This window comes from Scyliorhinus torazame, chromosome 2 (assembly GCF_047496885.1).
Source record: "Scyliorhinus torazame isolate Kashiwa2021f chromosome 2, sScyTor2.1, whole genome shotgun sequence".
NCBI lineage: Eukaryota > Metazoa > Chordata > Chondrichthyes > Carcharhiniformes > Scyliorhinidae > Scyliorhinus > Scyliorhinus torazame.
The window spans coordinates 16,794,488-16,818,370 of record NC_092708.1 but is presented as its reverse complement, the minus strand read 5'-3'; the positions used below and the strand labels follow the sequence as shown (position 1 = coordinate 16,818,370).

Sequence of the window (23,883 nt, the reverse complement as noted above, 5' to 3'; positions counted from 1 at the left end):
AATGACCGGCGCTGCCAAGGAGGCACCTCCTCCTCTTCGGCCTGTTGGGCGGCCGGCTCTGCATCCTGGGCAGCTGCCACCTGCCCCTTGTCATGATATTCAAACACACACATCATGATAGACACACCAACAGACAAATCAGAACACACAACACCACAACCAATGACAGAAAGATATAAAAGCACAGACACAACCCCTGGTGGTGAGAAAGAGCGGCAGGGGAGAACCAGGACACAGCCATAGCCGGGGACACTCAGGGAGACAGCACGTGCAGAGTATCCAGAACGAACTGTATTATAAGAGTTATAATAAAATAGAGTTGTACCACATACAACTGTGTTGGCTCATCTGTGCACCAGAGCACCCAACACCACATGGTACAGGAGTGGATCGATACCTGCCGGCATACATCCAGTGTACAGAGACAACCAGCAGTGCCCAGACATGATGTACGAGCTCCCGGTTCCGCAGGCGCTCCAGTGCGACGGCGACCTCCACGAAAACTGGCGGCGATTCCGGCAAAATTTCGAATTGTTCCTGGCGGCAGCTCAACTCCAAGACCTGGATGACAAGGAAAAAATTGAATTTCTCCTCATCGTCGCCGGTGCAAGGGCAAGAGCAATGTTCAGAAGGTTCAGGTTCTTCAGGAGGCACCAAAGGCACGATTACCAGGCAGTCATGGGCAAATTCGCCAAGTACTGTGAAGAATACGCAATCCAATGGGGACTTAAAGGTAAGAAAAGCGGCAGTACTCACCTCGTGGCTGGGATCCCGGAGCCCGAAATCCCGGGCCTAAGAAAAGGCTGGGTCGAGGTCGACGGCCATCTTGCTAAAGGTATAACGCTAGCACAGTTGCGCGAGAAGTGCGCAGAACCGGAAGTTTCGTATGCGCATGCGCAATATGGTGCGCATCCGCAGTTAAGAAAATGGCCATCGGTAAAGGAACAGCGATCTGAGCATGCGCAGTCGCTTCCTACGTGCTACATACCGAGCGTCAGGATGTCAGAGGCCCCAGACTGCACCAATTTAAAAGGGAAACGTCCCAAATCAAAAAAACAAAAATCTGTTAAAGCTGTAAAACAACCTTCCCTCACCTGGAATGACAGCGCAGTGCCGCAAATTGACCCAGGAGATGAATTTTACCTCCGAAGAACCCTCCGACAAGCAGTTACCTACGCACAAGCCGATGATTCCGACCTTGAATACTTCGATGACGATCTTTACAGTGTTTCCGGACCTCGCGAGCCCAATGATAGCTCCGTGGTCCTATATGACTATGACTCGGACGAACCTTTCGTGTTGCACATTGGCGGCCCCCATACTGAATCCGACGCAGATGCGGATTCATTTTTCGGATTTGAGGATCTTCAACCCAGCAGATATGACGTTCCAACTTATCAGTACCGGATGATGCTGCGGCCTGACATTACCAGACGGGGAGCGGTGCAAGCACACGGAGGGTGCCCTGCTGCCACACAGAGCGTGGTCCACGTCCCGCTCAACGTTCCCGACTCTATGAAAGAAGACATGCAAGACTCCAGAGTGCAGTCCTCGCATGAACCAGAAGTGACTCCAGTGTCACAAGCTTCCACGGCAAGCTCGTGGACAGCCTCCACGGTGGAGGCGGCGCAAGACTCCAGAGCGCAGTCCTTGCACGAACAAGAAGTGACTCCAGTGTCACAAGCCTCCACAGAGAGCTCGTGGACGGACTCCACGATGGAAGGAACGCAGGACTCCAGAGCGCAGTCCTTGCAGGAACAAGACCATGAGGGTCTAGCAACCTCTCCTGACCAACCAGCGGCAGACGATGCAGGTCTGCCATGCTCCCGTGAACAGCAGGAAGGCTATGACAGCCTACCATGCTCCACTACACAGCAGCATGACCATGACGGTCTCTCATGCTACAATAAAGGGCACAGCGCTGAAGACTGTTCAAGCCCAACTGAAGACAAGCCAAAGGAATCGCCTCGTCCAAGCCCGAAGAAAAAAGGTTTATGCGCTGACCTTCAGGATCATTGTAGCCGAACAGAGATTAATAATGCTGCACGGCCACAGAAGGATGCTGAGGATTTCCTAACGAAATTAATTGTATGTTTAACTTGCAAGGAGCAGACTGAGAATTGCCAGTGTTTTAGTACGGATCGAAAAAATGGACAAGACATTGATCCTCAGGTGATGGAAATAACACAACCTGACTCATATCCACGGCAGGGACAAATGTCTCCCTTCAACACAATGCCGCAAAATCCCAACTTCGGAGACCAGCAGTTAGTCAGTAATGACTCTTCAAACCTGGAAGGGAACATTAATTGCATTGAACCTATACACACTCCACTGATTATTGAGCAGAACATTGGAGCAAGAATCCTGAGGACACCGACATCGAGTAGCCAGATAACGAATTTAACACCCACAGCAGTTTCAAGTGAACCAAGTGTGCTTTCCACTAATGATGAAGATGCAGATAAGGTCGAACCGATTATCCATTGTACCACACTAACCCCAGTGCTCAAGCAGTTATGTATGGGGAGTATGATGTGGGCAATTGAGAACAGTAAAAAAGAGACTGTGACCATGCCAGTCCCAGCAAAATCAGACCCAGAGACCATGAAGGCATGTACATCAAACAAAGTTACATATGAGGTACCTGAGAAGAAAAGTGAAACGGAATGTTCTTTGGAAAATGGTACAATGTCGATAGAAACAGTGGATACTATATTCGAGACCATACATATGGGAGAATTTGGGGGTAATAAACAAGGTTCTGCAATGTCTGGGGGAAGATTTAAAGTTCCAAAGAAGAAAAGCCCAAATGAAGGACAATGGCAAGACAATGACAGTCCACCGACATGGTGTGCACCACCAGATGAAAACTCTGACAATTTACCCAACCCTAGTGAACAGCAAGCTGCTAATGACGATCTATCCACGGGATGTGAGACGAGTGACGACAGCATCCCACTTCCCATGCAAAAGGTGCAAGGTGACAGACCTCGCCTAGTGCATACCAAGGCACTCAACGATCACGGTGGGACCACTGACGACTGCGGTGGCGGCGCACCGCTTCCACCCTCGATGGCTCGAGCCTCTCCACTGGTTGGTGCATTCCTGCATGTTCCGACTCCAGAAGTGCAGCTTCAGGGAATCTCGGCTGCCTCCAGTGAACCTGTTGGGACTCCGGATGGGGGGCATCGACGGAAGGCAGACCGGACTCCAGATGGGGAGCAGCCAAGCGCCGACTCTGATCTGCGCACGCCAGACCTTGCTCCGGACGGGCGGTGTCGCGGCCTCGGTGATGGCACGCTCAGGGTGACGGCAGATGCCACGGCGACAGGGAATGGATCGCGTGGCAGTCCCACTGGGTCGGCAGTGGCAACCAGCACCGGCGGTCCAAGATGGACACACCAACTCGCGCCATCGCCAGACGTTGATGCGAGCAACAATTCTCTATCCAAGGCGACATGCTTCGACGTTTCTCTGCGGAGTCGCCCTTCCGGCACAGCAGGTGGCCGGAACCAGCGTACACGGTCTTGGCCAACTTCCACATCTGGCACAGTCATCGCCTTGCATGATATTAGTGATGGTGCTACTTCAATGGCAACGACCCATCGGCTACAAGATGCCGTCCACCACAAACATAAAAAGAAAACAGACTTCACCTTGTTCCTGGCATGCAGGGCGGATGGATTGGTGCGTAGGCGCAATCAGCGGGCTCTGTGCCGCCTTCCACGCTCGCAACTGCACCGTACGCACACGCCGGATCCTCCACTGGTTCCCAAGGATGACTTCGTGGAGATGCCACGGATCATGCCCCTTCCATCGCCACCAGAACCAAACCACAGCCAGGGCACCACTAACAAAGATGTTGAATGTCATATTTGCAAGAATGAAAAAGACCAAGCACTGCAGGAAGTACAACAAATGGTAAAGTAGAGACTTCGGCAACAGCATCACCTCCAACAGTCCAAGGTGAACCAGTGTGACCACAAATCTCCACAGCTGAACCGGCTTGAGGACCAGCCCATTCTTGAGGCGGTCACCCATTAGACTGGACTTATAACGCTGTTAATACGTTCAAAAAGTCAAACACTTCTGTATTATAACCTGTTGTTGTTTATTGTTCCAGATATCGTCTGACCGGACCAATGTTCAAGTTTTTTTTTTCTCTCGCATCCAAGTTTTGTTATGGTACAACCTTGTTAGTGTGACGCACCCGACATCGCCCCATGTAAATAGTTACGTCATAAACACACGCTGTACACAACACAAACGCACACTCTTAGATGCACTCACGACACAATTGTATTTATAACCACGTAGGCACTTGTCTTTGTAAAAAAGGGGGATGTCATGATATTCAAACACACACATCATGATAGACACACCAACAGACAAATCAGAACACACAACACCACAACCAATGACAGAAAGATATAAAAGCACAGACACGACCCCTGGTGGTGAGAAAGAGCGGCAGGGGAGAACCAGGACACAGCCATAGCCGGGGACACTCAGGGAGACAGCACGTGCAGAGTATCCAGAACGAACTGTATTATAAGAGTTATAATAAAATAGAGTTGTACCACATACAACTGTGTTGGCTCATCTGTGCACCAGAGCACCCAACACCACACCCCTGTGCTGCCCACTCTGCTGCTGCAGCTTCCTCCTCAAGCAGCGCCCACTCGTACAGCCGCAGGGCACCCCCCAGGGCTGCTGCGACCGGCAGGAAGGCCACCATGGCTGGTTGAATTCCAATATCCATTGTCTGCAGGGGTGAAAGGCCGATATGTTAGCATGGTGCGTACCCCCCGTGCCAAACCACGTCCAACGGGCTACATGATGCCCCCGAGTGTCACCCCCCCCCCCCCAACCCAACCCAACCCAACCCAACACTGCTGGCCCCGTCGGTGACCATCCCTAATGCCAGGAGTACCTTTGGTTGGCACTGCCCGCACCAGCTCTGTGACCCCCAGAGGGGCTATTGTGGGCGTTGCCCTGGGTGGGCTGCCAGCGGGTGACGGCGGGGTGGTTGCGGGAGGGGGTGTGGCCGAGGGGTGGGGGCACCCATACAGCCAGTGCCATTCTGCAGCACCAGGATGGGTGGTCAGTGGATGCACAGCAAGGTGGCCACGGTAAGTGACTGGACACTGCCTCCGCCGATTTGGCATGTCCCCCCCCCCCCCCCATTGAGTCTGCATCCTCTTTAAGCCCACACTCCACCCTATCCCCATAAACCAGTAACCCCACCTAAACCTTTTTTGGACACTAAGGGCAATTTTGGACACTAAGGGCAATTTATCATGGCCAATCCATCTAACCTGCACATCTTTGGACTGTGGGAGGAAACTGGAGCACCCGGAGGAAACCCACGCAGACACGGGGAGAACGTGCAGACTCCGCACAGACAGTGACCCAAGCCGGGAATCGAACCCGGGACCCTGGAGCTGTGAAGCAACAGGGCTAACCACTGTGCTACCGTGCCGCCCAATCACGTTTCGCGATTTCGCATTGGCCAACGGAGAATCCTACCCATTGTATTTAGCTTTCGTAGGATGATGTCGTTAATGGGAGGAGCTGGGGGCTGAAGGTGTTGAGTTTCAATTCAGTTAAAGATTTGACGTGGCCAGACCAGGGACTGGATTCTCCGTTTGGGAGACTATGTGCGGACGCCAGCGTGGGAACAGTGGCGTTTTACGTCCAAATAAATGGCGCAAAAGCTGCACCGATCCTCCGTCTGGTGGGGGGCTAGCAGGCCCCTGGCTTTAGCTGATGGTACGGGTGGAGAATGGCTCAGTCCGTCGCCGCGCCTGCAGCGTCCTGCCGCGTGCAACATCTGCTCCTTGCAGACCCGGCCTGCCAAATAGTTCCCCCTACACCCCCCGGACCACCCCCCACACCCCTGCCCGGGGATCGGCTCCCCCCCCCCCCCCCGCACCGACCGTGCCGGTGCTGGACTCAGTCCAAACCCGCCACGCCGGGTTCACAAAAATAAATAGCGTGAGTGACCCACACCATCGGGAACTCGGCCCATGGGGGGGAGGGGGGGGGAAGAGAGCATCGGGGGGTCGGGGGAGGGCCTCAGGTGACTTCCTGAGGCCGTACAAAGGGGGCGTGGTGTACTCTGCAAGTACGCTGTTCTTGGTGGGGGGGGCGGAAAACATCGCAAAAGCAACGCTGCCCCCGATTTCGGCACCAACGGGAAATCTCCGGCTGATAGCCGAACGCGATTTCGACGTTGGAGAACGGAGAACCCCGCCCAAGCAGTTTTATCCTCACAACAGTTTCATTAAAAAGACTTTGCCCGTGAACAGAACAGCAATTTCTGAAAAGGCTGGTAGATTAAATAGTGACACAGGCAAGGATCTGCAAGCTGGTTCCTGAAGGATCTTTCTGTCATGGCGGTTTATCCAAGACATCTCTTTACAACAAGTATTCCTGGGTTGGCTAACTAATTAAAAGCGGATTTTGACCAGAGATGGGTTTTGCTTGAGTGGAGATTAAGATAGCAGTTAGGAGTTATTGTTACATTGTCTAACTGGGCAATTGTAAGCTATTTTCTTGTATGATGTTAAAGCTACTTTAATCCTGTGGTAGTAATAAAGTTTGTTTTAATATACCACATCCCTATTTGTGTGTGAAGTCATTCCGGGAGGGAGGTATCCTTTCCTCTCAGTCTTACAAATTAAAATAAAATATTGGGGTTTCTGATTGGCATCCTAGCCACTGTTGGGGGGTCTGGTCTGGGGTCGTAATAGTAAACAGTCACCAGAGCAGATCATTGGGGAGGTGCCTCGACATAAAGAATCGAGGTAGGTTCTAGCACAACAGCACCTTACCAAGGTACCACCAATCCCTACAGGGAAACAAGCGGGAGTCTCTAATTTCGAAAACACAAATCGGACTGGTTATCAAAAAGCGTAAAGAAAGCTTTTTACTTTCAGAGAGAGAGAGAGAGAGAGAGAGAGAGAGAGGAATAAAGGTTTTTCAACCCAAAACCAGCCCATTTCTCAGCAAGCCTGCCCTGTGAGCTCAAACCTGAAACCAGAAAATTCATCTCCCAAATCACGGACCACAGAGCATTCAGACACAAAAACAGGCACAGAATTAATATACCAACTCCCATTTTCGAATGTATTAAAATCTTTAATTACATTTTAATAGAAGGCACTTGATCTATTTCAAGGCAAGATTAGCTCTGCACACGAGTGGAGGCAGCTGGAATTGCAGAGGGACAGCACCCAATCAGGCTGCAGATGTCTCTGTCACTCCAGGGCATGGGAACCCGCCCCCCCCTCCCCCATGAATGGTCAGAGAGGATGTTAATGCAGGCACTTGCGTGGATGGGTTTGGACCCAGGGGCAATGCTGAAGGAGGGCTCGCTTGGCAGGCGATGGGGCGAAGAGGGGAGAGAAAGATGTTAACACAGCGCTCCGGGGACAGCAGACAACATTACTCAGCCCCCCCCCCCCCCCCCCACTGACCAGTAAAACCACCTGACAATTTCCTCACCATCTCTCTGGAAAAGTGCAGACTCCTGACAGGATAGCATGACCCTTCCTGTGGCCATCTGCCAATCCAGCAAACTGCCCCACTCTGGAGTGAGGGAGACACATTCGGAGCCTGGTCCCGACCTCGACCTCCACTCGCCCCCATACTCAACCCCAGCCCAACCCCCCCCTCCAAATCCAGGGAGAGAGATAGCCTGCAGCAAATCTGAACCCGGGGCCCTTTAAGCTTGCAAGCAGGACCAAACGAGACAGGCAGGGATGAGAACGACTGCTTCGACCTTTCCGAAGCTGGGGCGCGCCCCTCTCCCGAGGTGGGAGGTTAACCTACAGCCATGAGCCCGATCGCACACTCCCTGCCGTGTGCTGTCGCGGAATTGGCTTTTTGCAAATGGCCATCCCATAATGTGAAGGTGGACCCACTGTATAAAGTCACTTATAAAACCACACCCCCATGGCGCACACGCGCGTGTGTGCGTGTGTGTGTGCGGCACTTCGACACGTGCGCAGACACGTCACTGTCAACTGTGGTGGCACCCCCTGTGAGTAATGGTCCACCCCAAAGCAAATCACAAATTCGACAAAATAAGAAATGATAGTAAATATTCCCCTCTTGCTCACACGTCTCGGATATCGCTCCACGTGTGAAAACGCCTGCAGGGTCGGTCTCTGGCCTGGGGTAGTTGGCATTCACGTCAGGAACCCACTGAAACGGGCTCCGAATATCAAACCGCTGCCTGGCGGAGGAGGAGGAGCTTGCGGAGTTTTCATCCTCACCACTCCTTCCCAAACTCCTTCGGAATACCGTTTGGACCAATGAAGCTTATTCGCCTGATCCCTGATGAGGTGCCATTGAGGTCCAGGGAAAGAATGGACACCACCCCCCCCCCCTCAAGCCTCCACCCCCAAAGCACTGCTGGTCAAAATAAATGCATCGCCCCATCCTCCAAAAATACTCTGCTCCTCCTTCACCCAGAAAGCATTTCACTCTCACCGGACTGCAACGCACAAGGACGCGAGTGTGAGCGCACAAGGACGCGAGTGTGAGCGCACAAGGACGCGAGTGTGAGCGCACAAGGACGCGAGTGTGAGCGCACAAGGACGCGAGTGTGAGCGCACATCGACGCGAGTGTGAGCGCACAAGGACGCGAGTGTGAGCGCACAAGGACGCGAGTGTGCGCGCACAAGGACGCGAGTGTAAGCGCACAAGGACGCGAGTGTGAGCGCACAAGGACGCGAGTGTGAGCGCACAAGGACGCGAGTGTGAGCGCACAAGGACGCGAGTGTGAGCGCACAAGGACGCGAGTGTGAGCGCTCAAGGACGCGAGTGTGAGCGCACAAGGACGCGAGTGTGAGCGCACAAGGACACGAGTGTGAGCGCACAAGGACACGAGTGTGAGCGCACAAGGACACGAGTGTGAGCGCACAAGGACACGAGTGTGAGCGCACAAGGACACGAGTGTGAGCGCTCAAGGACACGAGTGTGAGCGCACAGATATTAGAGCGGGTGTGCACCCTGTCTAGGGTCACTGTCCCTCACCCACCCACAAGTGCCGCGACAAATTGCAGTCGCACAGGCCCGTGAGTAAACTGCAGCCCAGCGCCTGGCCCAGGCAGACTCGGAGATACGGGGGGGGGGGGGGGGGGGAATTGCGCCAGATTTCCCGGCCCACCCGGGGAGGGAAGCGCAGCCGCTCCGGGGGGGTGGGGGGAAGCCCCCAGTTCAGCGAAGCTCAGCGACATGGCGGCGGTGGGAACCAGCAGGGAATCCTAGCCACTGAACGGAACAAGGAGACCTCGGAAGCAGGCGAGTTCGAAACCCACTCCCCACGGGGCAGCCAGGCCTCGGTGTGACCCTGCGACCCCAACGCAGGCGTACTCCCCCACACCAACAACCACCAAAATAATCCTCGTACTCCTGACATGTCACAGCACCTCAATCACATTCCAGCTAATTATTACGTCGAATTACATTCAATTATTAACTTGAATTAAATTGTAAACGATTAAATTAAGTAATTTAATAATCAATTAAATTAAATTTCATTTGTTAAATGTAATAATTTTTAAATGATTAAATTGGCAATAATTTTGCGCGGTTACTGCAGGAATCTCCGGACACTGCATCCCCGCCTCGCTTTCCCCACGATCCCGTCAAGCGCCTTAGTGTAAGGAAAGTAGTCCATGTGATTGCAGAAGTAGAGCTTTTTCCAATTATGGGGAGGAGGCTAGAACTAGGGGGGGGTCAATAATATATGACAGTCACTGATAAATCCAATCAGGAATTCAGGAGAAATCTCTACCCAGAGAGAGAGTGGGAGAATGTGGAAGTCGCTCCCACAGGGAGTGTTTGAGGTAAACAGCATCGATGCAGATTCGGGAAAGCTAGACGAGAAGGTGAAGGGAATCGAGAGGTCGGATCGGCTGACAAGGTGAGCTGAACGTGCTGGGAGCAGTCCCACATGGGCCAGGTGGAACAAAATGGCCTGGGGTTTTTTTGTGCTGGATATTCTTTGCAATCTTTCGGAAGCCGAGGTAAGGGAGGGGCCGTCACTTCCTCCCCTCTCACTCCAGTATGGGTAGGGGGGCATTGGGAGGGGAAAAGAGGGGGGAAAATGGGATTCCTTTGAATTCCAGGGGACCTGAATCCCATGCTTTGATGGATAAGAGTGTTCCTGAGGTTGTATTTCGCAGGCTCTCTTCACAGACCCCCCCCCACCCAGTTTCTATAGGAAGCTGCCAGAGGATTTCATTGTCCATTAATAAAAATACAACTGATCTGAGTGGGGAGGTGGGGGCGGGCTAGGCCCCCAGGAGACAGGGCAGCCTGACAGTACGCGCATGAGAAACCCTGATGCTAATCCCAGGACTCTGTTCCTCGCAAAATCGGCCAGCAAAACACACATACACACCCTTCAGCACACCTGGTAACGGCCCCCCCTCCCATCCCACCCGCCACCACAGGGCTGCAAAACTGTCCTTCTCCTCCCCCACACCACCTCCTGCCACCTCAGACCTTGAGACACCAGCTGGAATTGTGGGTGGGTGGGTAGGGGTGAGGTGGTCCTGGGATTGGGGGGGGGGGGGGGGCTGGAAGGAGTCCAGTGACATTGGTCCTCGGCATCGTCGTGCTCTTTATTACCCACCCCCCTCTGCAAACAGGAGGAAGCAGGAGCCCCGCCCCGCCCCCCAGACCCTCCATCCCAAACGCACGTTATAAAACTCGGGTCGGGTCGGCAAGACAATGCTTCCCTTTGGCCTCTTTTCGTTTCATACCAAGTTACATTGATTCAGTTTTCTTTCCTTAATCAGTCGTCGCCCGCAGCCTCCAACTCTCACTGCTCCGCCAATCGCCCGCCAGCATGGCTGCCGGCTGTTCGACTACGGAAGGCTTCGCAGCTGACTCAATCCCCACCCTCACGGGGCATCCAGCCAGGGGGCTGGGGGTTAGAGGAGAGAAGGACAACCGAGCCAACAGATGGGATTGCCTTCCCTCCACCCACCACCTTCACTGCTGCAAACCATCAGCACCTGCCCACCCCCGCAATGCACAAGATCCAATATCCAGATTCCAATCCATGGAAAGAAGGAGCAGAGCGCAATGTATCCTAAGGGTGGAAGGGGCCGCCCCTGATTTCCGTTAAGTGCCGTGAGGCTTGATCGGTCAGTCATTGCGTGTTGCACCTCCTCGGGCGGGCGCGCAGTCCTTGCCGTGACCCCCTCTCGATGAAGATAAGGCACAGCGGTGAGAGAAATCATGGCTTGGCCGGGAGGCCCGCCTCCTTCTGGGGTAGGGTGTTGGGGGCGGGGGGGGACTCCGCAACCCCATTCAGTCTCCGCCTGACTCAGTGTTAGCTACAGTGATGCTCCTGCAGTAATGTGAAAATGTTCTCCTCCATCGAGAGTCTCTCAAAGAAAGGGATCAGGTCCAGCAGTTCCGTGTCAGACATGTCATCAAACCAGGAAGCAATGGGCACCTGTGCGGGGGGGGGGGGGGGGGGGGGGGGGGGGGGGGGGGGTTAGAAGAAACAATACATTAGAAATGCCCAGAATGCTGCTCGACCGCTCCCCACTCGCTCACTCACACTGTGTAGTCCACTCAAGCCCTCACGTAAAGATCTCAGCACTTCCCCCAGTTTTGGTTTCTTGCCCCTCCACAATCAAAGGGGCTCTACTGACACGGTGCCACAGTGGTTAGCACTGCCGCCTCAGTGCCAGGGAAACGGGTTCAATTCCGGCCTCGGGTCACTGTCTGTGCGGAGTCTGCACGTTCTCCCAGTGTGTGCGTGGGGTTTCCTCCGGGTGCTCCGGTTTCCTCCCACAGGCCAAAGATGTGCAGGTTAGGGTTAGGTGGATCGGCCACGCTAAATTGCTCCTTAGTGTCCAGGGACGTGCAGTAGGTGGGGTTACGGGGAGAGGGTGGGGAGTGGGCCTGGGTAGGGTGCTCTTCTGGAGGGTCGGTGCAGACTCGAAGGACCGAATGGCCTCCTTCTGCACTGTAGGGATTCTATAGAAATGAAAGTCTTTCTTTTGTACATTTCCTTGCAACTTCTGAAAGTTGCAATAGCAATGCTCGTGTAAACTTTTATTTTTCATTTATTCTTTCATAGAACAGTGTGCAGAAGGAGGCCATTCAGCCCATCGAGTCTGCACCGACCCACTTTAAGCCCTCACTTCCACCCTATCCCCTTAACCCAATAACCCCTCCTAACCTTTTTAGACACGACGGGCAATTTATCACGGCCAATCCACCTAACCTGCACGTCTTTGGACTGTGGGTGGAAACCGGAGCGCCCGGAGGAAACCCACGCACACACGGGGAGGACGTGCAGACTCCGCACAGACAGTGACCCAAGCCGGGAATCGAACCTGGGACCCTGGCGCTGTGAAGCCACAGTGCTAGCCACTATGCTACCGTGCTGCCCCTTTTGTGGGATGTGGGCGTGGCTGGGTCAGCATTTGCTGCCCACCCCTAATTGCCTTGAACGGAGTGGCTTGCCCGACCATTTCAGAGCGGCGGTTCAGGGTGAACCACATTGCTGATCCTCGCGGGGATCGGTTTAGCTCAGTTGGATGGACGGCTGGTTCCGTGATGCCAGCATCGCGGGTTCAATTCCCGACCCGGCTGAGGTTATTCGTGAAGGCCCCGCCTTCTCAACCTTGCCCCTCGCCTGAGGTGTGGTGACCCTCGGGTTAAATCGCCACCAGTCAGCTCACCCCCCCCACCCCCTCAAAGGGGGAAGAGCAGCTTGTGGTCCTCAGGGACGATGTCGATCTTCATTTCATATTGCTGTGGGTTTGGAGTCACATGTAGGCCCGATGGGGCAAGGGCGACAGAGTCCCTTCTCTTCTCTAAAGGGTAAATGACAATCCATGGTAGTAATGCGACTAGGCCAGCTTTTCAATTTTAGAGTATCAACTGAATTTAAATACCACCAGTTGCCCTGGTGGGATTTGAACCCATGTTCCCAGATCATTAGCCTCTGGACTGGACAGTGTGATGATCCAATGCAAAGGAAACTACCAAGGGGCCGTATTAAGTTTGATTGTGTATTGGGGGTTGAGCGCGATGCATTCCTACAGGGTGTAAATTCGCACAGGGCGTGATGGGGGGGGATGTTTCCCCTGACCAGTGAGCCGAGAACATGGGGACAAAGTCGTAGAATAAGTGGTCGGCCATTCAAACCGGAGGCGAGGAGGAATCTCTTCACTCAGAGGGTGGTGAACATTTGGTATTCTGCCCCCCCAGCGGGTGCTCGGGTCACTGAAATATAGACGGAGACTACGGACATCAGGGGGCATGGAGAGCGCGAGGGATAGTGGTCCTGGGGTAGATGCTAAACCGAATAGCGGAGCAGGCTTGATGGACTGAATGGCCTACTCCTGTTCCCATGTTCGTTACCGAGAGCCCCCCCCGTTAAAAGCAATCAAACACCGAGCACACAGGTTGTGCGAGGGACGGACTGGGAACCCGTGACTGGTTACGTACAGCATTGTGTGGATGGAAGACATAGGAGGCAGGCGAGTTGTCAATGATGATGAGCTGGTCCAAGTCCCGTCCCAGCCGGCTGAGATCCTTGACATAATTGCCTTGGTGGAAGACGCATGATTCACGAAAGAGGCGGGAGCGGAAAGCTCCCCGCTTGTCCAGGAGATCGGCTACAGGATCAGCGTACTGTAAAAGCAATGGGAACTGGGGTCAGCATTGGGCCAGTGATCAAAGAAAAGGCGAGGAAGTCATTCTACTCAAAAACTCTCCCAAGCTCGTATCCTAACTCGCTCAAAGTCCAATTCGTCCATCACTCCTTGCGCCCTACCTCCGTTCTCATCCTGGTTTACAAATCCCTCCCCCCCCCATCTCTGTAACCTCCACCGGGCCCCCAAACCCTCTTGATACCTGTGTGTGTCCCCCAATTCCTCAGCATCCGGATTTCCACCACTGCACCATTGGTAGACCCGTCTTCTGCTGCCTGGGCCTCAAGCTCTGGAATTCCCTATCAAAACCTCTCCACCCCACCCTCTCCTCCTTTAAGACACTTCAAATCTACCTTCTTGACCAATCTTTTGATCACCTGTCCTTTTTTTATTCATTTACAGGATGTGGCCGTCACTGGTTAGGCTTAAAGACACTCAGTGATTTGACCTCCACAGCCTTCTGCGGCAAAGAGTTCCACAGATTCACCACCCTCTGGCTGAAGGAATTCCTCCTCATCTCTGTTTTAAAGGATCGTCCCTTTAGTCTGAAATGGTGTCCTCTGCTTCCAGTTTCTCCTACAAGTGGAAACATCCTCTCCACGTCCACTCTATCCAGGCCTCGCAGTATCCTGTAAGTTTCAATAAGATCCCCCCTCATCCTTCTAAACTCCAAAGAGTACAGACCCAGAGTCCTCAACCGTTCCTCATACGACAAGCTCTTCATTCCAGGGATCATTCTTGTGAACCTCCTCTGGACCCTTTCCAAGGCCAGCGCATCCTTCCTTAGATACGGGGCCCAAAACTGCTCACAATACTCCAAATGGGGTCTGACCAGAGCCTTATACAGCCTCAGCAGTACATCCCTGGTCTTGTATTCCAGCCCTCTTGACATGAAAGCTAACATTGCATTTGCCTTCCTAACTGCCGACTGAACCTGCATGTTAACCTTAAGAGAATCGTGAACAAGGACTCCCAAGTCCCTTCCTGCCCCTGATTTCCTAAGCATTTCCCCATTTAGAAAATAGTCAATACCTCCATCTCTCCTTCCAAAGTGCATAACCTCACACTTGTCCACATTGTATTCTATCTGCCACTTCTTTGCCCACTCTCCTAGCCTGTCCAAGTCCTTCTGCAGCCCCCCTGCTTCCTCAATACTGCCTACTACCAACTTTTACAGATGCACCATAGAAAGCATCCTATCTGGCTGCATCACAGCCTGGTATGGCAACTGCTCGGCCCAGGACCGCAAGAAACTTCAGAGAGTCGTGAACACCGCCCAGTCCATCACACGAACCTGCCTCCCATCCATTGACTCCATCTACACCTCCCGCTGCCTGGGGAAAGCGGGCAGCATAATCAAAGACCCCTCCCACCCGGCTTACTCACTTTTCCAACTTCTTCCATCGGGCAGGAGATACAGAAGTCTGAGAACACGCACGAACAGACTCAAAAACAGCTTCTTCCCGCTGTCACCAGACTCCTAAATGACCCTCTTATGGACTGACCCGATTAACACTGCACCCTGTATGCTTCATCCGATGCCAATGCTTATGTAGTTACATTGTATATGTTGTGTTGCCCTATTATGTATTTTCTTTTATTCCCTTTTCTTCTCATGTACTTAATAATCTGTTGAGCTGCTCGCAGAAAAATACTTTTCACTGTAGCTCGGTGCATGTGACAATAACAAAATCCAATTAAATATCTTTGTACCATCTGCAAACGTAGTCACAGTGCCTTAATGTATATTAATGTATATTCTGAAAAGTTGTGGTCCCAGCACAGACCCCTGAGGCACACCACTAGTCACCGGCTGCCATCCTGAAAAAGACCCCTTTATCCCCACTCTCTGCCTTCTGCCAGTCAGCCAATCCTCTACCCATGCCATTGGTTGCTGTTCAAAGCGTATAAAGATTCCCCAACCCTGAGCCCATAGTAAAACAATCCCAATCTGAAGATGGGATCTTGCACCTCGAGGGACCGGGGCGTTCGGTGTCAGAGTGTGCGACTGACAAAGAGGACTGGCTCTGGGAAAGGACCTCACCTTGGACAGGCTAGCTGTGAACAGCACGCACTCAAAGAGCTCGCCCATTCTCTTTAAAAACACGTCCACGTGAGGCCTCTTCAAGACGTATACCTGAAATACAGGAGGGCACCGATGAGGCTAAGGGAGCAGAGAGATCAATACACAAGCACGGTAGCACAGTGGGTAGCACTGTTGCTTCACAGCGCCAGGGTCCCAGGTTCGGTTCCCGGCTTGGGTCACTGTCTGTGCGGAGTCTGCACGTTCTCCCCGTGTGTGCGTGGGTTTCCTCGGGTGCTCCGGTTTCCTCCCACAAGTCCCGAAAGACGTGCTTGTTAGGTGAATTGGACATTCTGAATTCTCCCTCAGTGTACCCGAACAGGTGTCGGAGTGTGGCGACTAGGGGGCTTTTCACAGTAACTTCATTGCAGTGTTAACGTAAGCCTATTGTGACACCAATAAAGATTCTTCCAACTGTAGAGCTAGCACAGGTGCGAGGGGCTGAATGGCCACCTGCAGACTGTAATAGTCATGACTGTATAACAAATTACCGGGAAGAGAGGAAAGAGGATGAGAGAGCTAGAGGGGAGAACGCAAACGGGAGCGGCGAGAGATAAAAGTGAAAACGGAGATGTAGGTGGATAAGAGGAAGAGGGGATAGTGGAAGAGGATAATAATGAAGGAAAGAGGGAGGAAGTAACAAAAAAGACGGAGGAAGATTTGGGGCAGACGATTCTGGCGAAAGCATTCGAATGGAGGACCTCTGTATGTTACAGGTGAATGGGTTGGGGATTTGGTTCAGTGTTTAGATCAGGTTAGCATTGATACACATTCAGACTGTAGCAATGAGACATCACGTGGAGTTGCTCTCACACTGGCCATGGTCACTCAGTAGCAGTAGCAATGCGACGATCCGGTCGAGGGCGATGGGCATGGCTGCCTCCAGAGCCAAGTAGTCAAGGACAGGCCAGAGTTTCACTGAACAGCCTATCCTGGATTACTTGAATCAAGTCACAGCCTCAGCACAGCTCCAGCCGATGATGAAGTTTACGCAGTCGAAGATCAGAGCCTCTCCCGGTTGGACTCCAATCGTTTGCGTGAAGGCTGGGTCGTGGAACACCGACTCCTCGCCCCAGCTCCCTCAGTAATTGTCCGGCAGCCGTTCGGTTTGAATTTCCCAGCGAGCAATGTCACATGAAAGGTTGATATGATGGTGGCCCTTGGGAGATCTAGAACCTTGCGTGGCCACAATGCAGCGCGTTTCCCTTCCTCCACCACACATTTTCTGAGCACCACTGGCGTTGCATGGGGTCTCATTAGGAACATAAAACATATTGTGGTCTGACTTCGGAGCGGAACATACAAAGACATACCAGAGAGTAGCTAAGTGACGAAGGAGATTGAGGATCTTTATCATTAATACCAGAAAATGTACAAGAACATAAGAACTAGGAGCAGGAGGAGGCCATCTGGCCCCTCGAGCCCGCTCCGCCATTCAATGAGTGGAACTAATGGGGCCCAAATGCTGTGGGAGGCACGGTAGCACAGTGGTTAGCACTGCTGCCTCACAGCGCCAGGGACCAAGGTTCAACTCCAACCTCAGGTTAATGTGTGTGGAGTTTGCACGTTCTCCCCGCGCCTGCGTGGCTTTCCTCCGGGAGCTCCGGTTCCTCCCACAGTCCAAAGAGGTGCAGGTTAGGTGGATTGGTCATGCTAAATTGCCCCTTAAGTGTCCAAAAAGTGTGGTTATGGGGTTAGGGCGTGGTTCTGGGTCGGGAGCTCTTTCGAAGGGTCGGTGCAGCCTTGATGGGCCTCCTTCTGCTCTGCAAGGATTCTAAACCCCTCGTGTCCGAGGATTCTGTAAGAGACAGCGGTTCTGGCTGTGACTTTGCAATTGCCTAAATTCTGGAACGGTTCCAGTAGTTAAGCCGCGATTGAAGAAAGGAAGTGGGGGGGGGGGGGGGGGGGGGGGAAATCAGTGACGTACAGGACAGTTAGCCTGACATCACTCACTGGGAAAATGCCAGAATCTATTCAGGAAGTCTTCACAAAGCACTTCGAAAAGTTTTATATGACGAGAACAAGTCAGCACAGTTTTACAAAAGGGACATCCTGTTTGATAAATGTAACTAAAAGGTGCAACTTTTCGGGCAGGTAATGGGGAATCTCAGAGGCAGCCCCCCATGTAGTGAGACAATGGTTTGTGCTGTGCTGGTTAACTCGGTGTTCAACATCACCCCGTGTTGCCCCACTCCCATCCCAACGACAGTCTCTGCCATTGAATGGGTTGATGTACGAGGAGAGATGTTTGGGCGTATGCTAGCTGGTGTTTAGAAGGATGAGAGGGGATCCGATCAAGGGATGTAAAATACTAAAAGGGTTTGATAAAGTAAACATAGGCCAAGGGCTGGATTGACCATTTTTGAGCCTAGGTGCGGAGGATCCTGCGACGGTGAGGGGCTAGGAACCGTGCCGCATAAAACTCCCGGCGCCCACGATAAAACCGGCTGGAGAATGGCCGGCTCCGTGGCCACGCGTGCGCAGGGCGGCGACCTGCAGCGGGCGCGCCGTACAAGACTGCGCTGGCCGTGCGCGGACCCAACCTGCCAGATAGCGCCATCCCCCAGCCCTCCCCCCTGGCCGGCAGCATGGCCCCTGCCTGACAGTGGCAGCGCTCGACATAGTCCGCAGCCGCCACGCCGGGTTCCTGACCACTGAGACCACACGACCCCCGCGCGGTCGGGAACTCGGCCCATCGGGGGCGGAGCATCGGGGGAGGGCCTTCCGGTGACGCATTGACGCCGCTGAAAGGTGTGCGCCATGACGCCATTTCGGGGGGGGGGGGGGCGCGGAGTATACAACACCTGTGTCTAACACGCGCCGCCCCCAATTTCTGCATCAAAAGGAAATCGTCGTCGGGGAATGGTGAATCCCGCCCCAAGCGTTCCCTCTTGTGGGGCAATCTAGAACGAGAGGTCACGGATATAGGTTGAGAGGCGGTAGATTTAGAACTGAGATGAGGAGGAACTGCTTCTCGCAGAGGGTGATGAATTTGTGGAACTCGCTGCCCCCACAGTGCGGTGGAGCCCAAATCATGATATGGTTTTGAGAAGGAGATAGATATATTTCTGGGGAAAGAAACAGATTAAAGGGATATGAGGAACAGGCAGGAAGAAAACTAGAAAGAGTGCAGAAGAGATTTACGAGGGGTGCTACCAGGACTGTCAGGCAAGGAGGAAGTGGTCGAGCAAGGGAACCGTGGTTTACTAAAGCAGTCGAAACACTGTCAAGAGGAAGAAGGAGGCTTATGTAAAGATGAGACATGAAGGTTCAGTTAGGGCGCTCGAGAGTTACAAGTTAGCTAGGAAGGACCTAAAGAGAGAGCTAAGAAGAGCCAGGAGGGGACATGAGAAGTCTTTGGCGGGTAGGATCAAGGATAACCCTAAAGCTTTCTACAGATATGTCAGGAATAAACAAATGAGAAAGGTAAGAGTAGGGCCAGTCAAGGACAGTAGTGGGAAGTTGTGCTTGGAGTCCAAGGAGATAGGAGAGGTGCTAAATGAATATTTTTCGTCAGTATTCACACAGGAAAAAGACAATGTTGTCGAGGAGAATACTGAGATTCAGGCTACTAGACTAGAAGGGCTTGAGGAGGAGGTGTTAGCAATTCTGGAAAGTGTGAAAATAGATCAGTCCCCTGGGCCGGATGGGATTTATCCTAGGATTCTCTGGGAAGCGAGGGAGGAAATTGCTGAGCCTTTGGCTTTGATCTTTAAGTCATCTTTGTCTACAGGAATAGTGCCAGAAGACTGGAAGATAGCAAATGTTGTCCCCCTTGTTCAGGTAGGGGAGTAGAGACAACCCCGGTAACTATAGACCAGTGAGCCTTACTTCTGTTGTGGGCAAAATCTTGGAAAGGTTTATAAGAGATAGGATGTATAATCATCTGGAAAGGAATAATTTGATTAGAGATAGTCAACACGGTTTTGTGAAAGGTAGGTCATGCCTCACAAACCTTATTGAGTTCTTTGAGAAGGTGACCAAACAGGTGGATGAGGGTAAAGCAGTTGATGTGGTGTATATGGATTTCAGTAAAGCGTTTGATAAGATTCCCCACGGTAGGCTACTGCAGAAAATATGGAGGCATGGGATTCAGGGTGATTTAGCAGTTTGGATCAGAAATTGGCTAGCTGGAAGAAGACAAAGGGTGGTGGTTGATGGGAAATGTTCAGACTGGAGTCCAGTTACTAGTGGTGTACCACAAGGATTTGTTTTGGGGCCACTGCTGTTTGTCATTTTATAAATGACCTGGAGGAGGGCGTAGAAGGATGGGTGAGCAAATTTGCAGATGACACTAATGTCGGTGGAGTTGTGGACAGTGCGGAAAGATGTTACAAGTTACAGAGGGACATAGATAAGCTGCAGCGCTGGGCTGAGAGGTGGCAAATGGAGTTTAATGCAGAAAAGTGTGAGGTGATTCATTTTGGAAGGAATAACAGGAAGACAAAGAGTACTGGCTAATGGTAAGATTCTTGGCAGTGTGGATGAGCAGAGAAATCTCGGTATCCATGCGGTACAGGCCTTTCGCCCTCGATGTTGCGCCGACCTGTGAAACCACTCTAAAGCCCATCTACAATATTCCCTTATCGTCCATATGTCTATCCAATGACCATTTGAATGCCCTTAGTGTTGGCAAGTCCACTACTGTTGCAGGCAGGACATTCCACACCCCTTACTCTCTGAGTAAAGAACCTACCTCTGACATCTGTCCTATATCTATCTCCCCTCAATTTAAAGCTATGTCCTCTCATGCTGGACATCACCATCCGAGGAAAAAGGCTCTCACTGTCCACCCTATCCAATCCTCTGATCATCTTGTATGCCTCAATTAAGTCACCTCTTAACTTTCTTCTCTCTAACGAAAACAGCCTCAAGTCCCTCAGCCTTTCCTCACAAGATCTTCCCTCCATACCAGGCAACATTCTGGTAAATCTCCTCTGCACCCTTTCCGATGCTTCCACATCCTTCCTATAATGCGGCGACCAGAATTGCACACAATACTCCAAATGGGGCCACACCAGAGTTTTGTCCAGCTGCAACATGACCTCATGGCTCCGAAACTCAATCCCTCTACCAACAAAAGCTAACACACCATACGTCTTCTTCTTAACAACCCTCTCAACACAGCAATGAGTGCATGGTGATGGAAATAGCATCTCCAACAGAGTTGGTGACCTTGTCCTGCCAGGAAATGCCAACGATATGTCGGAGACAGCAAAGATGGAAACAATTCAGCCTTTTCACCTGGCTAGCATATATTGTCCAGGTCTCAGCATTGCAGAGGAATGAGCTGAGGACACAGGCTCGGGAGATTCCGTTTGGCATTCCATACTCTATGCAGTTTGGATGTAGCAGCTGCAGCGTTCGTGATTCATGTGGTTGATTTCAGCATCAAGTGACAGATTGCTGGTTATTGTGGAGTCTAGATATGTGAAACTATCAACAACATCCAGCGCTACATTGTCAATGCTGATGGGTGGCGTCAACGTCCTTGGAACATGACGTGTCTCTTCTGGCTGCTGATGGTCAAACCAAACTCTTTACATAGTGCAGTAAACATAACATATTTGATGTGGAGACGCCGGCGTTGGACTGGGGTGAGCACAGTAAGAGTCTTACAACACCAGGTTAAAGTCCAACAGGTTTGTTTCGAATCACTCACCTGATGAAGGAGCTGCGCTCCGAAAGCTAGTGATTCGAAACAAGCCTGTTGGACTTTAACCTGGTGTTGTAAGACTTCTTACTATAATATATTTGGATTTACAAAAGGCATTCAACATTTAAAAAATTACGCACAATAGGAGTTGGGAATCACATTAGCATGGGTAGAGAACTGGTTAACAGTCGGGTCAAACGGGGTATGTTCAAGTCGGCGGTACGTCCTTGTTGTGACAAATAACATGCCCCAAGGATCAATGCTGGGGTCTCCGTGTTTATCAATTTAAAATCTGAGACAAAGATACAGAGAGCAACGTATCTACGTTGCTGATGATACCAAGTTAGATGGCAACAGAAGTTGTGGGGAGGACACAGAGAGGCTGCAAAGAGATAGATATAGGCAGGTTAGATGAGAGGGCAACAAGGTGGAGATGGGGGTTTAATGTAGGAAAGTGTGAGGTTATTCCCTTTGGCGATTGGGAAAGCAGAATTATTTTTTATTTAAATGGTGTGAAAGGTTTATATCAGAGAAACTCAAGTGTATTTGTACAAGGAACACAGGAAACTGGCAATGCAGGTGCAGCAAGCAACGTAATAAAAGGTAAATGGCATATTGGCCATTATTGTAAAGGATTGCAGTATAGGAATGAAGGAGTCTTGACACAGTTGTGAAGGGTTTTGGAGAGTCTACCTCTGGAATACTGTGTACCATTTTGACCTTCACATTTGCATTGGAGGTGCACGGTGACATCAGTAAATTAGTCCCTGAAATTAGGGGGTTGCCCAATGATGAAAGTTTGAGTAATTGGGTCTATATTAGGAATAAATGGGAAGGGTTTGGACCAAATGGGATTATATAGAATGTGTGAGAATGGGAAGGGGGTTGGATCCATTGGGATTCTATACTGTGACAGTGAATAGGAAAAGGTTTGGATCCATTGGGAGTCTATACAATGGGAGTGAATGGGAAGGGGTTTGGCTCCATTGGGGTTGTGTTCAGTGGGAGTGAATGGGAAGGGATTTGGATCCATTGGGATACTGTACAATGGGAGTGAATGGGAAGGGGGTTGTTCTATTGGGATTCCGTGCAATGTTGGCACGTTAGCAGTGGTTAGCACTGCTGCCTCACAGCGCCAGGGAGCCGTGTTTAATTCTGGCCTCGCCGGTGTGGGGTTTGCACGTTCTCCCGTATCTGCGTGGGTTTCTCCGAGTGCTGATTCGTCCCACAGTCCAACAATGTGCAGGTTAGGTGGATTGGCTATACTACATTACCCCTTCCAGAGAGTGCAGGTTCTGTGGGGTTACATGGATCGGGTGGGATCCTGGTTAGGGTGTTCCTTCAGAGGGTTGGTGCAGACTCGATGGGCCAAATGGCCTCCATCTGCACTGTAGAAATTTTATGGATTCTATGGGAGTGAATGGGAAGGGGTGCGGCTCCATTGGGATTGTGTACAGTGGGAGTGAATGGGAAAGAGTTTGGGGTCCATTGGGATTGTGTACAGTGGGAGTAAATGGGAAGGGGTTTGGCTCCATTGGGATTGTGTACAGTGGGAGTGAATGGGAAGGGGTTTGGCTCCATTGGGATTGGGTACAGTGGAAGTGAATGGGAAAGAGTTTGGGTCCATTGGGATTGTGTACAGTGGGAGTGAATGGGAAGGGGTTTGGGTCCATTGGGATTGTGTGCAGTGGGATGTGAACGGGAAGGAGTTTGGGTCCATTGGGATTGTGTACAGAGGGAATGAATGGGAAGGAGTTTGTTCCATTGGGATTCTGTCGAATGGGACACTAATAACCAGTTTGGTTCTTTATGACAATCCAACAGCTTCGTGGTCACCAGGTAGTCAATCCCAAATTGCCTGTGGTTGTCCATTGTTATTCCCGGTCCCTGAGTGGTGATGTCGGTTGCCATAAGCACCACAGTGCATTTGCCAATCCCCCTGCCTACCTTTGCCAGGAATCCCTGTTGCTTACTCTCCTGCCATGCAAAGTGACACACTCTCACCTGGTGCATGGTGCCATCGATCTCCACCGGGATAATGAAGTCTGCGTTGTTCACTGGCTGTGGGGGGCAGGAAGGTATCATCCAATCAGGAAGGAAGAGAATCTGATTCCAACCCTCATCCTTCCCCCCCCGCCCCCGCTTCCCCACCATCCCTTCACCACCACCACCACCCCCCTCCCCCCCCATTTCCTCCTGATACTCCCAATAGTTGTCCGTGACTCAGTCGGTCGCGCTCCTTTCCGAGGACTCGGACACGTCCCACTCCAGATGCATGAGCGCGTTAACTCAGGCTGACATTCCCAGTGCAGTGCTGAGGGAATGCTGCACTGCCAGAGCTGCTGGTTTCAGATGGGGTGTCAAACTGGGATCACATCAGGTGGATGTAAAACATTCCCGGGGAGTCATTCCGAGGAAAAGCATGGCTATTCCTGGGGCCA

The 23,883-nt window shown here is 51.9% G+C and overlaps 1 protein-coding gene across 1 annotated transcript in view; it reads right to left on the bottom strand.

Annotated features, from left to right (window-relative positions):
* Positions 1–7,125: 7,125 nt before the first annotated feature.
* The window catches only part of LOC140385709 (carboxy-terminal domain RNA polymerase II polypeptide A small phosphatase 1-like), a 93,007-nt gene continuing 76,249 nt past the window's right edge, over positions 7,126–23,883 (bottom strand). Inside the window, exons 3-6 of the mRNA XM_072468154.1 lie at positions 23,447–23,638; positions 15,748–15,840; positions 13,498–13,683; positions 7,126–11,485 (exon numbers count right to left, since the gene is read on the bottom strand). Coding sequence (XP_072324255.1) covers positions 11,360–11,485; positions 13,498–13,683; positions 15,748–15,840; positions 23,447–23,638 — 597 coding nt within the window. The 3' untranslated portion in view covers positions 7,126–11,359. The remainder of the gene's footprint in view (positions 11,486–13,497; positions 13,684–15,747; positions 15,841–23,446; positions 23,639–23,883) is intronic.